Here is a 17230-nt window from a genome sequence, read left to right as displayed (position 1 = left end):
AGTAGTGGCACTCGCTGTATTGCAGTAGCTTGAGTAGCGAAGATTTTTGTCAGGTAAGTGATTTGTGAAAGGTGTAGTTTAATGTTAGTCAGGGCCATTCTTTTGTAGGGATTTTTTGAAAGTCAGATTGCGTTGTGCTAAAAATATTCTGTCAGTTTAAGCACAGTCTCGTGTATAATTGTTCAAAGGGGACGTTTCAAAGTCAGGAATGCTAACCTTGTCTTCCAACAAATACTTCACAACATATCAAAGAGCATTAAGATATGTCCACCACAGATAGTCTCCCCATAGCGATCCATATTGCAGAGCACAAGTCATATTGCAGGTACACCGCAAATGAACACTTGAAGTTGCTTGGCAGAGACTGTAATATACCCCTCCCTCACATCATTTGTTGATTGTCACTCACTTCATAATTAAGTCTTTTAATAAGCTTCAAGAAGAGTAAGATTTACAATAAACATTTTACTTCTATTCTTTTCTCATAGTTGGTTCCAGTTCTTCATTCTTGAAGCTGAAATTTTTTGACATTGTAGGATCTCGTGGTTCCATTGACATATTAACTTTTGAAAGAACCGCCTGAGAAGTAATTTCTATTTCTGTAATTTTTATTCCATCACATTTTTCTACCTCACACTTTCTTTAAAATTTTCACTTCAAAACCGAAAACTACATTGATTTTGCCAGGAGTAAAAACATGTCTGGTCACATCAGAGACATGCCCACTACTACTCCAATCTGCAATACTAAAAATATTCCAAAGAGTTTACAAATTCTTTTGGCAAATGAATCTCCACCAATCTCCACCATTATTTATAAATGAATCCAGAAGTAAACACACTAAATATCGCCTGACTACGTTATTAATAATAGGAACTTTAAGTGTGCCAGATATTTCGTAATTTCAAATGTTTCTAAAAGAAAAGACAAGTAATTTTAACTGTAAATACAGAGAGAGTACTTATCGATTCTAACAACGAAAATAAAGGAATTTTTTTATATATTTTAGCCTGAAATATAATACATCGTGTACAAATTTGTATGCAATTCTTTTAGAAAAACTATTCAGGTAATATTAACCTGTTTAAAAACTCGTAAATATTTTTTGGTATCGCCTTCTGTTGAGGAAAAGTAATGCTAGAGGAGGGTGTCCCTTCACAATATCCCTCTCACAAAATTTGGAACCAATGTGTTTACAATATTTTGTAACAGACTATAAGGTTTGCCAAATGATGTACAAAATAATGCCAAAAGACAGAATACAGATTTATAGAAGTACTTGATACATAACATATCACACAAATCATAAGAAAAATATCTACTATACAAGTCATAATTTGTACATATACCAGGAAATGGCTTTCAGATTTTCAGATCTGAGGAACATTCTGCCACAAGACAATTGCTAAAAAATCGAAACTACAACATTGCAACGCTAAACTATAGAAATAAATACAGAGTCAATGTAAATTACTAGAATTATGAACTGTAAGTTTACATCCATAAAATAAAACCTTCAAATTGGTCAAAAGAGAAGAGAAAAACTTCAGAGCCTAAGTGTATAACAACTGAACCGACTCGAAAAACTCACAAAAAAGGGTACAGACTAAAATAATATACTAAATCATGAGTAGGAATATAACACAAAATCAATCAGCCATATAAACCAGAGTGTTTAAGGATATTTTGATGCATGAGAGGATAAAATAATGAAAACATATTCGGGCTTAAGTTTACAATGTGGGGACCATCCCATGAATCCAAACTACATCAGATACAAACCAGCAAAAAAAAAATTCGACACAACAAAATGAATGAAGTTCATAATCATATCAATAAATTCAATCATATGTCAAGAATAATTATAAGAAGCATATAGCCTCAGACAATAGTTGCACACTCTACTTGAGTATACATACACAGTCATGATGACCAAAATAGAGTTAAGCATGAGCTTGCTCACAACTCAAGTTCCAGTCAGATACAATATTGCAGTACTCAAGGATAAATAAATGTAAACAGAATCATAACATCTTTCAATGATGATAACATGGAGTAGTTAATGCCAGCCGTTGTGGTAGAGCAGTTCTAGGTGCTTCAGTCTGCAACCGCATGACTGCTATGGTCGCAGGTTCGAATCCTGCCTCTGGCATGGATGTGTGTGATGTCCTTCGGTTAGTTAGGTTTAAGTACTTCTAAGTTCTAGGGGACTGATTACCTCAGCTGTTAAGTCCCATAGTGCTCAGAGCCATTTTTTGGAGTAGTTTGAGGACCAAAATCAGTGTATGAAAACAGACATGTATACATCTTGTTATATTGCCTATACTAGTAAATGTCTTCCATTTTATTTGCTAATTGGCCACACGAACTGACCTACATACAAAAAGGCCTAGAAGATTAATTTTCAATTGATTAAAAAACATATTGATTTAAAGTTATATAGTGTATTGGGAAGTCAGTCCCTCTACTTGTAAAAAACATAAATTTATGTGGAATAACACTGTCTTTGGCAGCCTTGGCTAACAGTTTACAAATCTCGGTCACAACACTGATGTAATTGGCAGATGCTTGAGTACATTACCCAGCACCTATGATCTCTTGTAAGTCGACTGGCCCATCTGGTTACAGCCATTCAGCAGTGTTGGGAGTTTCCTTCCTAGAGTTCTCATCACATAATCTAATGGATAAGTAACTTCCTGTCTAGCATTCACATCAAATCCTGAAACATTGTTTTGTTTACTAAATTTGCTGCTCAATACCTTCTTCATGTCACACGGCATATGTTCTCCTTATTTATACTCCAAAAGCAAGTATAAAGGTTTTACATCAGATGAGATTTAAAAGTGTTCACGTATGAAACCTTAATTAACTGAGTAAAATGCAATTAAAAATAGAACTAACAAAATGACACACACAGATATACTAAAATACTATTTCTAATTTTTACAGTAAAAAGTATAAACATTGTCCCATTTCAAAATTTTAAAAGGATCTATTCATTTAGTCTCAAGGCATGTATCTATCAAATTCCAAAGCACAAATCTATTACAAAACATATTCATATAGTGTATCATAGATTTAACCTCAGACAGCAGCTAAGACAGAACTTTAAAGATCACATTGTCTTACATACTATATTCGTGACAGTGGAAAAAGAACAAACAAAAAAAATTTAGATTCTTATGGATCATGTCTATATGCTTTCAGATCAGTGAATTGCGTAATCCAGACAACTTCTTAGATTTAGGATACACAAGTCTGTATGCATTTGGATGTGGATTTTCAAGGATTTCGACTGGTCCAATATAAATATCGAAAAATTTCTCTATCTCAGATGTCAATACTTTAGATTTCTTTTGGCTTTCACCAACACAAGATCTTCTGCCTCAAACTTAGAAAATCAGCCTTTACCATAACGTCTTTGCTTTCTCCTATTCTCCTGTTTTTTCATCATCTCCCTAACACACTCTTCCCTCGCTTGCGGTAACAGAATTTTACATGGTGTAAGCTGAACACTCTCAGAAGCAAGGTTAGCTGGTCTGCGATTAAACATGATTTCAGATGAAAAAAACCTGTTGAAGAACATTGTAAGCTGTTCATAATATCCTCAGAATCACTGAAGTAATCTATCCAACTGGTATGATTCTTACTATAATGTTCTAGTCTCTCACATATCTGCAGGGTTAATCGAAGTATATGGCACACCGAGCTTAGAATATGACTTATTTTTGTGTGATCAACAAAATCTTTCCAAGCTTGTGATGTAAACTGAGAACTGTTATCAGATAAAATTGTTTTAGGAATATCCACCTGATGAAAATATGTGTTTCCAACTTAGAGATGATTTGCTTACTGATAGCTACCCTATCCACTGATCAATCTTAACCTTAATGTAAGGACACCCAAAATCTGGATCATCGTCTCTGTTATTAGACACTTCATGTAAAAGATCACTTTCTATTCCATCAAATGGTACATCCTCACTGCCTTTACAGGGTTTTATCAACTTTATTAGTATCATAGCATTACTTTGGTTACTCATGTATCCGGATATAGACTGAACACAATGAATGGATTCCGTAGCACAAATAACATCACTTATTACAGAACGAGCACAAAATACATTACTGTCAAAGTCACACTTCCTACTTAGATCTTCTTCCACTTGTTTCCACCAATTTCTATACAAATTTTGACTAACCACAGCTAACGTATTCGAGAATACACATTTACCTATGTTATCTCAATCTGGTCCCAAACAAACTTCAAAAAGTTTTCACTTTTATTCTCTAGGCTTGCAGATAACTCACTTTTACTGTTTGGATCATTACTCTACATGACATTAACGCAAAACTGCTTTGACTGGACTGCTGTTCCATGACTCTCACTTACATCATCACATACATTAATTACCTTATCTGTAGTGCCAACATCATTCACAAATAGCTCTGAAACTTTGCTATTCTTAATCTCCACAAATACCTGCTACTCATCATCATCATCATCACCATCATCATCATCATCATCATCATCATCATCATCATCATATTGTTCCAAAATTACTACATCAACAACATCATTAACAACACAAGTATCATCTCCCTCAAAGTCACTTGCCTCACCTACATTCCTAAGCAATAAGCTACCAGTCTCAGACTTACCAACCTCAGTTATTTCACATCTCTCACATCTATATAAAAAATATCACCTAGTTCAGATCCAATACAGCTATCATCTGATTTATATACATCAATAACACTGTTTTCTGATCAAGAGAAGAAATCATTAGTATATACTACACCAAAATTCTCACTACTCTCACATTCTGGTTTGCAATTAGTACCTACATCACTATAGTATCCCAGTACTTTTCATCAAAACATAAGCGAGAAATATGATGATATTCCTTCTGTTCAGCTTCAGATACCTGTGTCATATCACTAACACTGTTATTATTGTCTAATTGCAAGTGTAAATTGGGGGTTCTGTGCTTGTTGTGGTTTCTCGCTCCAAAACTGTGGAGGTTCATTGAGGTGGACTTCCAGTTCCCAATTAGTTGCCTCTATGATTGCTTCTTCTATTAGATTGCCCATGGTTATACCCACTATTCCTGTCCAGCTGATGTTCAAAATTTCTCTCTCTATTAACATTTTGACCCTGATTGTAGTTAGTCCCATTGTGAACTCTATCATTCCAATTGTTATGGTACATACTTCTTTCTACTGCCCTATACAGCCTGTCAACAAATCGTAAAAATTGTTCAAGACAATCGTCAGGTCCGTGTACTAAATCCCACTACGACCTTTCTGGTAATCTCCTGTTAAATATATCAGTCAATGTCATTTCATCAACTGTTTTGTCAAGTTGTGTTAATTTCTTAAGTTGGCATCTACAAAATTCTTTCAGACTACTGTACCTATTTCTATAACTAAGACTATTCAGAAATTAAATTCTCCCCTGTTCAGCTTCTGACCAAAATTTATTTAAAAAGCTTTTTTCGAAACTTTGATGTTTTTTGCTGACTTAAATTTAAATTTACCCAAGACAAAGCTTCGCTTTCAAGACATCTTTTAACAAATTTAATATTTTGATTGTCACTCATGCCTAACACATAATTAGTTTGTATATTGTTTTCAATATTTCAAATTTTTTGATCTAAACTAGTGATGTTTTCTTCCATTTTTCCCCGTACAATCTTCTGTTCAACTCTGACGTCATTAACATTCTTCAACTGTGTTGCTGATTTGACAACTATTTTTTTTAAAACAATAAATTCATTTTCTAAGGCATCAACATTTTCATTCACACTTTTTAACCCCTCTGGCAACCCATTTTTTAGCTCTGAAATCTATTAAATTGGTCTGTTTGGTATTGTACCCTATCCATATTACTTTTGTTTTCAGTTAACAGGTCATTTAATTGTCCTTGTAGTGAAGTAAATTTTTCGGTTAACTGATCATTAACTGCACTGAATTTGGTATTGTTATCAATCTTCGTTTCCTCTAGTTTTGCCAAAATATCAGTTTTTACCGTTTCTTTGCTGACTACAATTTCACTCGGCTTAACATGTCCTGACTGGGTCCCACAGCTTTCACTTCTACATCACACCTGCCCTCATCTCTATTCATTTTGTTAACAAGCTTGCATATCCCTTATAATATTCGTAAAGTCTGTCATTGTTGATAGTACATCGTCACTGTTGATACGACATTGTTGAGCACTTCTCGGTCTTCTTTCTTCAAGTGATCGGAAATCCGTTCGTATATACACTGTGAATAGTGTGTGAGAGAATTGGGGGGGGGGGGTGCATTAAATTAATATACAATGGAAGCTGACTGAAAATTCCTGCTTAAATAATTAAAAAAGAAATTTTGAAAGAAAAAATTGGAAATTACTCATATCCTGAGTGAACTTTAGCTGGCATTAATGTCAACAGACCTTCAATATTCAATACATTATTAGATTAACATTCGTAAATTAATGTACATCCTTTTCCTGTTACCGCTATTGTGCATAGAGATTAGTATGACAATACTGCTTCTGGATCGCCCCTCCCCTGCTCACGCAAATTCTTCCTGTTTCCTTCGATCCTCTTGATGCAGGATTCTTGGCGCGAATGAACTTTGCTTTCCTAATAATCTTCTATAACACTTTTTTAATGTACTGTTGGAATACACATTTTTTTTAACAATATTAGCTCGGTGGAACTTGTAATACGTCCGTCTGCTATCATTTATAGAAACAAACAGATGAAGATTAATCAATTGAAGAGCATACCTCTACTTTGTTTTGGTTCTACTATTATCTATGGTACAAAATTATTATATATATATATATATATATATATATATATATATATAACTTATGTGTATAAAAAGAGAAGAACGAGAGGGAAAAAAATATGGTTCTTTACAATTACCCCCCACTGTGTGCTGATTTAATGCAAGGTGCACAGTGTCTGAGCTTATTTCTCTTTTTATGGGTCGATAACTCTGGCCAGTATGGGTATAGCTATTATTTTTCAGTCATTGCAGTTATCCTATAAAGTTGTTAATTTATGTAGGCATGTCAGCTCCCTTAACGCATACATACCTAAGTTTTCTTTCATAACAAAGTGCTTGCTGTAACTGCATAGTCTCATTATTTCCTGTCAATATCTGCCCAATGTTTAGCTTGTGAAGCATGTGCATGCAGCTCGATGTCCACTACTATCCCTGTTCACTTTCACATGATTAATAGAAAGTCAGAGTGCTCACGTCGTGCACTCACATAGCCGTCACTGTTCAAATTCGTGTAGCTGATGTTCAGTGGCGTGATCCTTTGTGAAGTCTTCGATGTGGTGACAATTGGTTTCCATATCAGCAGCCCGAGGAATGTATTTCACCTCCTCGCTCGCACTTATTCAGTGGGAACACGAGCCGTACATCCGACATCCCCCGACAAGGTAAGTTTCTTGCGGGTTTTATGGTGCTGTCAAGCACACAAAATTCATATTACATGAAGTATTGTCATTTTTAGTTCATCATGCACACACCTATAACATTTTGTAGGCAGGTTTAGTATGTTTTTGCGCTTTGTTGTTGAGCATCTTACATGCTGTTGCATTACACAACATTTCTGTAGTGTCCTCCCCTCATACTATACACATAACAAAAAACAAAAAAAACTACAAAAATAAACTTATCCCATTCATTTTCTGACATGCCATTATCGTTGCTTATATACATTATAGTCTCACTGTCATTTTGTTAAATTATAATTTCATTACATTGTTCAGTTCCAATTATACGAGTACGTTTTTTACTCTCGTTTGGTTTTACATTCTTTACATAACATTCATACAATAATAGATTCTTTTTTTCCTGTATGGCATAAGCTGCATACATGTCATTTCAATTTACAGTGACTTCTTGTCAGAGCATATTTATCAATTTCAGAGAATTAAAGAAGTAAACAATAGTAGCTAAAACAGATTCTATGCGCTGCTCAAATAATAATGCGTGGCCTCGCCTCTAGCATTCTCCAGGATGGATCTACACTTCAGGGTTGAGGAAATTTCACAGATAGGTATTTTTGTGCTCAGTTACGTCTCATTACTAGACTTAATTGTGCTCCCAAGAACAAAATAGTTTGTTGTTTATAAACACAATGCAAACCTGACGATACGAATCATATCAAACACTTATTCAGTGTTTAAACTGCAGCCCAATATTTACTTGTTATGTTCACTGTATAAACATTTCATATGCTGAGATATAGAGAGTTTTATCATCAGTACTATATGTTATGTACAATGAGTGTAAAATAGTGTTTATGTAAGTAGCAAGTGTTTATAAAAATTTCTGTGTAAATGATATGTTTGACGCTTTCATGGGTAGTCGATGCTCACAGTAGTTAGGTTTTCACCCCTTGATTATTTGGTAGTGCTCCACCTTAGTTCAGCATTGTGATATGCGATGTATTGCAACTGTATTCGTCTACACATATTTGCACACTATCACATTCATACATATCATAAACTTACAGCTGTATTTACTTCCTTTCTCGTGTTTATATGGTACCTAACACTTGACAAGCATTTATCTTTCTTAAGTTTAGGATATGTCGATACATTGTTTCCTGTAAGAAAAAACGTTAATACTAACTTAAAACTAAATCTTCATGGGTAAGTGTACAGTGACTCCATGGTCACTGATACCTCTTTCGTATATTCAACCATGTATTGATTTATTTCAGTGTGCAGTCGTGCTGTCACAAACTCATTTAATGTATAAAAAGAAAGTTAAAAGATGTATAAAAAGAAAGATAAAGTGTATTATAAGCATGGTGTGACCCCTTATTCATTTTGCCACTTTTATTGTACTCGCTTGTTTACCTACAGCAAGAGGTTTTTGATCCTTCAATTATAATTAGTGCATGTACTTTCAATACTTAAATTTGTAAATATATAGATATAATGTACATAGTAGCATGACTTCAGTAAATTTCTCTTAGTTTAGGATCCCTTTCTAGATATATCTTTGTTTGTGTGTATTGTGTAGATAGACTTATTTATTTTATTTATGAATTTGGCCAGCTATGGGCTGCATACAACTTAAGAGTTATGGTGTTTCTTTTTCTTTCTTTCTTCCCAGTATTTCATTTCCTCTCCAATTGCTCGTCTCTGTTCATCTGTCCACACTCTTTTGGGTCGAAGTTTTGGCTCATCTTCTTCATAGTTTGCGTTTTCTATCAGTAACCTGAAGTGCCTCTTGTCACACATTATTTCTTCTGTAAATCCCATTTTGTTGGCATCTTTCTTTTCCTACAGTTCTTTCCAGCTTACTAATGTAATTAAAAATTATCTTTGTAATCTGTGTTTGTTCCATTCTTTTTAAATGTCAATAAAATTTTAGCCATTTCCTCCTTATTGAATATGTGATCTTTTCTGTGTTTTTGTATATATCTTCATTTTTCTTTTTAATCCATTGGTCCCTTCCATTGTTTTCTCAGGACGTAGAATTTTTCTTAGTATTTTTGTCTCTCTTTGTTCTAGTTCTCTTAATTTGCCTTTCTTATTCAGTGTTATGCAGTCTGGTCTACATGTTGATTATGTCCTAATAACTGAATTATAATGTCTAATCTTTGCTTGTAATGATATTGATTTCTTATTGTAGTAGTTTTGTGGTAATTTATATGCAAATTCTAACTTTTTTATTGATTCCTTATTTGTTGTGTTATCCAGTCCATTGGCTTGCATCCACTCCACAAGATATTTGAATTTATCAACTCTTTTAATTTTTCCATGCTTTGTTTTCATAAACTTTTCTGTATTATGTTTGTGTTCTATATACTTGGTTTTTATTGGATGTTTTTAGCCTAGTATTTTCAGAAATCTCGTGTAACAGATCAAACATCACTGTTGCGCCTGTTCGGTTTTTATTTGTCAATGCCCTTTCATCTGCAAAGGCTAAACATTTCACTTCAAATTTGTTATTTCCTTGGCCAATGCTTATACCCTTTGTGACTCTGCTTCTTAATGTGCATTCCCAGGTTTTTACTGTAAAGTTAAAGAGAATTGGGGACAGTCCATCCCCTTGTTGAAATCCTGTTTTGATTTTGAATGGTTCAGAAATTTCACTTTGAAACTTAATCCTTGATGTTGTATCTGTGAGCGTTTGTTCAACAAGTTTTCTGGTGGTTTCGTCTATCCCTGATTCATAAAGTGCTTGTCTGTCAACAGAGTCGTAGGCCTTCTTGAAGTCTACTTAAGTAACTATTGTATTTTTATTTTGTATATCTCTCACTCTCAAAATTGTTTTTAAATTAAGAATCTGTTCTGCACATGATCTACCTTTTCTAAATCCTGCTTGATAATCCTGTATTATATCCTGCTTGTTCCTCTATTCTATTTAAAAGTGCTTTGACAGTATTTTGTATATTACTGGTAACAAGGATATACCCCTGTAGTTGTTGGAGTCTGTTTTATCTCCTTTTTTATGAAGAGGATGGATCAATGCTTGTTTCCAGTCACTGGGTATGATTCCTTTTGTTCAAATGTCTTTAATTAGTTCGTGAATTTTCTGCCATATGGATAAGCCCACTAGTTTCCACATTTCTGCTACTATCCCATCCTTTCCTGGTGCTTTGTTATTCTTCAATTCTTTGATAATCTTTTCTATATCTTCTACTGTAGGTGGTTCCGATGGTGGATTTTCATGTTGTGGTTTTTGAAATAGGAATCTGTCTTTAGGCTCTTCTCAATTTAATAGATTTTCAAAGTATTCAGCTAAAATTTGGCAGTTATCTTTATTGCTTAAAACCATTTTTCCATTTCTATCTTTAAAATGTAAACTTGGTGGCTGGAATCAAGTTAAAACGTCTTTTAAAGTCTTATAGAAGTCTCTAATGTTGTTACTTTTAAAGTCTGAATCCATTTCTTCTGATCTGTCTTTGTTACATTTTCTTTTCACTAGTCTGATGATTTTTGCTGTCTTTTTCCTTTCTTCTTTAAATTCTTCCCAGTATTCATGTTTCTTATTAATGTTCCATTTTTTCCATGCCTTTAGTCGATTGTCAATTGTTTCATCACACAGCTCATTCCACCCTCTGTGTCTTGGTATTCTTCGTGGCTGTCACATTTCTTTAACTGACTCTAGCATTGTTTCTTTAATTTCTTCTCAAACATCAATTTTTCTTATGTTCAATATATCACAGAATTTGTCCTGATTTTGCATGAGAAATTTTGTGTTTACTCTTGGAAATATTTTTGGTCTTGCTTTAGGTTTGTTCGGTCGTAACATGGTCTTTATTTCAGTCAGATAATGGTCTGAGTCTATGTTTAGGCCCTTCCTCACTCTGACATCCAAGATTTCCTTGTAGTTACGAGTCGTTATTGCCACATGGTCTAACTGATATTCGCCTTGATTCGTATTTCGTGATACCCACATTTTTTTCTTTCTTATAAGTTTCCTGAAAAATATCAACATTGGTCTTAGGTTAAATTTTTCACAAAAATCTATGAGTCTGTCCCCATTTCTGTTGGTCCTTTTATGTGCAAGATAATCTCCATCTGCTGATTTAAATTTTATTTCTTTGCCAACTTGTGCAGTTACATCATCCACTAAAATGTTTGTATGTTCTATCGGTAATGTGGATGTTTCGTGTTCTAGCATTTCCCAAAAATCTTCTTCTTTATTCTGTTATGTTGGTTGATAGGTACATGTGTGTTTAAAATGGTGTAAAGTTTAATGCCTGACTTGAACATCAGAAATTAAATTCGTTCTGATAGGCAGCTAAAATTAGTTATTGATTCCGTTAGTTGCTGTTTCGCCATAAATGCTGTCTCTAATGTAGTCGTATTATGGGAATTTTTAATGGCTGGTTTTCATTTATAGATCCTGTATCCACCTGACTCAAATGCATTTTCTTTCAGACACCATGTTTCTTGAAGTGCTAATAAAAGTATATTGAATTGATAGAGAGTGTCTTTTAGGTGCTTTAATTTTCCACCTTTCATAAGTGTGTTGATGTTCAGAGTCACCAGTAGATGTTTCTTCTTGAGTCTTATCTTTGAAGAAGTTCTAGGAAGCTCCAGCGCTTCCTTACATAATGTTCTAGGCTCTCCAGAATCCAAAGACCTAGCTGCACTGCCAAGAATAGCGATGGAAGATTGGTTACTTCCTGGAGTAATTTTCCTTTTGAAATTTACCATCATGTATTAGGTGGGCGTTTAGTTTGGGAAACGAAGTTTAACCTTTCCATGTTAAAAATTCAAGCATTTAGCTTAGAATTATAAGTGAGGCCGTCACTAACATGTGGAACAGACGTCTTTTGTAGCCACCCACTGTGGGATCAGATGCTACAGTCTGGTGCTTTTATACAAAAGGCTGCCTCTTCCGCCAGTTTCGCCGTTCTGATGATTTTCATCGCCGCCTTCACTGCCGTTGAGGTCTTCACTGTATCCCTGGCAAGGGACCCTCACCTGGGCCAGGTGAACCAAGGTGTTACTCCCCCCCCCCTCCTCATTTTTCAACTGGGCTTGGGACCGGCTTTGGCAGAGTTAGATAGTCGTAGTTGTAGTATAGACTCTCCCTCAGTTTTCTATGTCTCTGTCTATGCAATAAGCTTTACAAATGCTAGTGCAGGCTGTAGCTCATAAGGTGTGTTCGTTTTGGGTGCTCCAACACTTTAAGCGGTGGGTCTCTGGCGTGCACATGCTTGCACTTTGTTGACTAGCTTTCACCCCAATGCGCATGCGCTGCGGTGCTCTGTTACCACTAATGTCACAGCGAGTTGTGTAGTGCATTGCACACTACCGTGCGCTTCACAAGTTCGTTTATTCATTTATAACTGGGATATGCGCAAATCGAAGCGTTGTACTTAAAGTATCATCATATCTAAACACACAGAAGTAAAATTCTCCCTTGTTACATTCACTCACCTTATCATTTACATATTTGACAGATAAGAAAAAACACAAACAAAAATTTTCCTTGTCAACCAACAATATAAATTCTGGAATGTGATTTTCCAGCATCCTAAATCTAATATTATTATACATATGTACGACTTGGAGGGTATACCTTCCTTGATCGTATCTGATAAAGCAAGTGTTGATCAAGCTCATGCCCCCACTCCCCTCTAAGGACACAGAACAGAGGCTTACCATGACCGGTTCAAGTTTCCCGGCGTCGTGGTGGCATCGATCTCTGGGTTAGTCGTAATTTCCACTATGTGAACTGTTGGTGTTTGATAACGGCAGCTTGTGTCCTGAGAGGCTGTCGACCGAAATTCTCTTTGCCTCTGCGCATTATTCGGCATATATGTGTTACTCTGCTGGCTGAATTCCGCTGTCCATGGGTTATACGGTTGTCTGTTATTGTTTTGCCTTTGCCAAGCGATCAGATGATTATTTCCGATAGCTTGTGTCTGTACGTATTGTACAGGCTGGGCATACGCTACTCGCCCATTGTAATTGTTTTTGCAAAATTTTTACCCATTTCTTTTTTATCTACCTTTGTATTTTCGGCTTTCTCCATTCCGTTGTGATTAGCCTTATCATTACCATAGGCCTGTGCGAGATAATGTTGCCATCCGCGTTGTACTACGAATCCTTTGTTTACTTGTTGATCTGTAAATCTCTGTGTCGTTAATGGCAAATTAACAGGATTGGGTTGTACTGGTCCCTCTTTGTACATGAAATCTACTGGGTCCAGTACAGGTAGAAATTATTCGGTGCCTTGTTCCTGGATGGTAATGAGTTTTTCCCTAATGTGGGCAGGAAGACGGCTCTTTAAAATTTTCAGCACGTCTACTTGAGACACCAGGTTCGCCCAGTATTTGGTTTTATTCCAATATTTTTCAAAATAGCCCCTTAAGCTTCCATATTTGCTACTGAACGGAGCTGAGCTGGATACTTTATGTCTGAGCCTCTCTTGTACGCCCTCAGACCAATACTTATCCAGAAATGCTCTCTGAAACTGTTCATAATAGTGGCAACGTTCCGCTATGTCCATAGCCCATAGCTGAACGTCACCGTGTGTACCCAAAAACAAATCTAATTTTCTGGGCTTTGGTGCAGGTACGAGGTGAAAATATTTCGAAATGCTCTGTTAAAGACCACAGGGTGTGTTCTTTTCCCTTTAGAAGTAAATATGTAAACATCGGAAATTTTCGATGCCTAAGTAATCCGTCATCTGCAAGAAATGTTGACAAACACGCCGCACTGTCAATGACAGGCGTTTTTATGATCACTCGTGGTGTACCGCATGGCAACTGTGCTTGCTCGACAGGTGCAACTGCCAGCAGGTGCTGTTGCATTGTGCAACCTTTGCTGTTTTCCTTCAATGGGCTAGCCCCATATGGCGGGTAACCAGTGAAGGTATCTAACTTCTCTAAAAGCATGGGTTTGTTTTTTGTCATTTGTTGTTCTGGAATGTCACTAGTTTTAGCATCACTCCCTCGCGGGTGCGGCTCGTAATTAAAGGCTCTGAGACGGAGCCGCTACAAAATATATGATGAAGTAAATTTCGCAAGAACGTATTACATAATTTAAATTATCAGGACGAATTACGCGTATTTCCCATTCCGATTAAAATAACGACGGTCAACGTTTTTGGAACTGTTTGTATCGATAGATGTTTTCCGAACGGTTAGTAGTGTTTAGGCTGCGCTTTGGTACGTCCGTAAGCTGCATGTAGTAGCAGTTTTGGGGCGTGGCTTCTACATACTACTGCTCTTTATGGGCGACCCGAAGGCTCAGAGCTTTCAGCTTAAGGGTGTCATACCAACCACCACACGTTTTTCACGTTCCACTATCTATGTAATATAGGAATGCAGAGTGGCCGAAACTTCGCTATCCAATCTCTGTCTCTGCACATCTCTACTACACTTCGATGTGTCATTAATCGACGTTTAGCATTATTGTTTTTATAATGTTTTACGTTAGTTGTTTTGTTTCTGCCATTGGCTATTTTATCCACATTTAGAATAAGTTTGCAAATATCCCGCCGGAGTGCACTAGACTACAGTAACATAACAGTACTGCCATCTAGCGAGAGTTTCATAAGTGATTAGAGGACAAAGCGCGCAAAATTTGTCCTGTTACCTTACTTTCCTTGCTTGCTGATGCTGACTGCTTTTGTTGATACCGTGTGATATTAGCTAGTTTCTTTTTCGGAGTGTATTTTGCAAGATTTTAGTGAGTTTTACATGCTTGTGAATATCTGCGACATACCGTGAGTGTGAAACCAGCGCAATATGAAATCAGTGTGCAATTTAATAGGTAAAAACTTGTAAAACGACCATAGGATGAAAGTGAAAGAACCCAGACCCGATCTAACGATCAATCAAGAACAGAAACAGTGCAAATCTAGGCAAGGATACAAACGCAGTTTTAATAGAGCAATGTACGATGCAGCTGAGTGGTTGTGTGGTCGTAAAGTGAAAAATGCAATTTTCTGTTTCGCCTGTCTTCTTACAAATAGTACTGATAGTGCCTGGACTGAAATTGGTCTCACTGACTTACAGAATTTTCACGCAAAGGTGAAAAAACATAATTCCAGCGAAAAACATTTAAATGGTTTCATTGAGTTTTAAATGTTTGGGAAAGTGGACTTATGTGCCAATTAGACTGTGCTTACCGCCGTAATATAAATATATATAGTGATAATGTATCAAAAAATCGGTATTTTCTGGGTAAACTGATAGACTGTATTAAATTTTGCAGCAAATTCGAGCTTGCCTTAAGGGGCCACAACGAAACAGAAGAGTCCAAAAACCCAGAAATTTTCGAGGATTAGTCAGTTTTATGGCAGAACTGGACTGCGTCTTGAAGCAGCACATTGAGAGATCAGAAAACCGTGTTTTCTTAGGCCTATCGAAGACATTTCAAAATGAACTCCTGGAATCAATTGATGAGGTATGCCTCAATCTCATCAGGAGTGAGGTGTCGAAGGCAAACTTTCTCGCAATAGAAGTTGATGAAACTACTGACTGTGCAAATTTGTCAGAATTGGTCCTAATAACTTACTATGAACTACTGGGACAAATAAATGAAAGATTTATTTCCTTTGTACGCCCAAAAAGTCACAGTGCAGACGATGTAACTGCAGCTGTTCTCTGCGAGCTAGAGAAAATGAATGTACATGAAACACCTGAAAAACTGACAGCTCAGTGTTACGACGGTGCTCCTGTTATGAGTGGCCATGAAAGTGGAGTTCAAACTAGAATTAGAGAAATGTACAGTAATGCTCACTTTATTCACTGTTACGCCCATCAGTTAAATTTAATTGTTGAACGTTGTGTGGCAGGCAATAAACAAGTGCGGATCTTCTTTAGCAGCTTGGAAGAAATTTCCACCTTTTTTTCTCGGTCTTCTAGCCGTACAGCCATTCTTGACGAAGCAGTGAAGAAGCGTATTCCTACCTGTCCTCAGTCCATCAGATGGAATTTTAAATCACGGAGCGTAACCACTGTGTACAAATACCAAAAGGAAGTTGTTGAGTGCCTAGAAAGAATTATTGATGATGATGCCAGTGATTACAAGACAATAAACAAGGCTACGAGACTGAAGGGTTTCCTGCAAGACGAAGATTTCCTCTTCTGGTTAAATTTTTTTAATACAATCATGCCTCATTGTGACATTCTCTTTAATCAATTGCAACAGAGGAATATTGATGCAGTGAAAACTGTTGAATATGTATCGCACTTTGCAGATTCTGTCCAGCAAATTAGGACCTCACTTGAAACTGACGATCACTGGGAACAGGTAGAACCAACTGAAAACGGGGAAATTTCAGAGAATCAAGAATAGTGTGTGCACGAAACGTTTGCGACCTCATCACAACTCAGATCAGAGAACGATTCAGTTTCAATCATCACTTATTGATTGCACAGATGTTTGATCCATCGTTGTTTGCAAAACATCAAACTATTTTTCCAGAAAAAGAGCTTAAAAATAGCTGTTAATTTGTTCAATTTACAGTCTTCAGATGTACGTCATGAGCTGAACGTGTTGTACAGCCGAAACGATTTCATGAAGGCGTCAGGTGCTTTGACCTTGTTGAACTTTCTTTACGATGACAATCTGGCTAAAGCTTTTCCTGAAAGTGTAGAACTTCTGCAAATAATAGTAACTTTCCCTATGACGACCGGAGAGGCAGAACGCTGCTTCTCTACGTTAAAGCGAGTGAAAACATTCATGCGCAACACTATGAATGAGGACAGACTTTGTGTGCTTGCAATGTGT

The 17230-nt window shown here is 36.2% G+C and overlaps 1 protein-coding gene across 1 annotated transcript; it reads left to right on the top strand.

The window, feature by feature from the left end:
- The first annotated feature begins 15790 nt into the window (after positions 1-15790).
- Positions 15791-16795, top strand: LOC126252606 (zinc finger MYM-type protein 1-like). The gene has a single exon (XM_049953544.1). The coding sequence runs from the start codon at positions 15791-15793 to the stop codon at positions 16793-16795; it is 1005 nt and encodes a 334-aa protein (XP_049809501.1).
- Positions 16796-17230: the final 435 nt, after the last annotated feature.

The sequence above is a fragment of the Schistocerca nitens genome, chromosome 1 (assembly GCF_023898315.1).
Source record: "Schistocerca nitens isolate TAMUIC-IGC-003100 chromosome 1, iqSchNite1.1, whole genome shotgun sequence".
Classification (NCBI taxonomy): Eukaryota; Metazoa; Arthropoda; class Insecta; order Orthoptera; family Acrididae; genus Schistocerca; species Schistocerca nitens.
The sequence above is the reverse complement of the archived record's forward strand: the minus strand, read 5'-3'. Positions and strand labels throughout refer to the sequence as shown.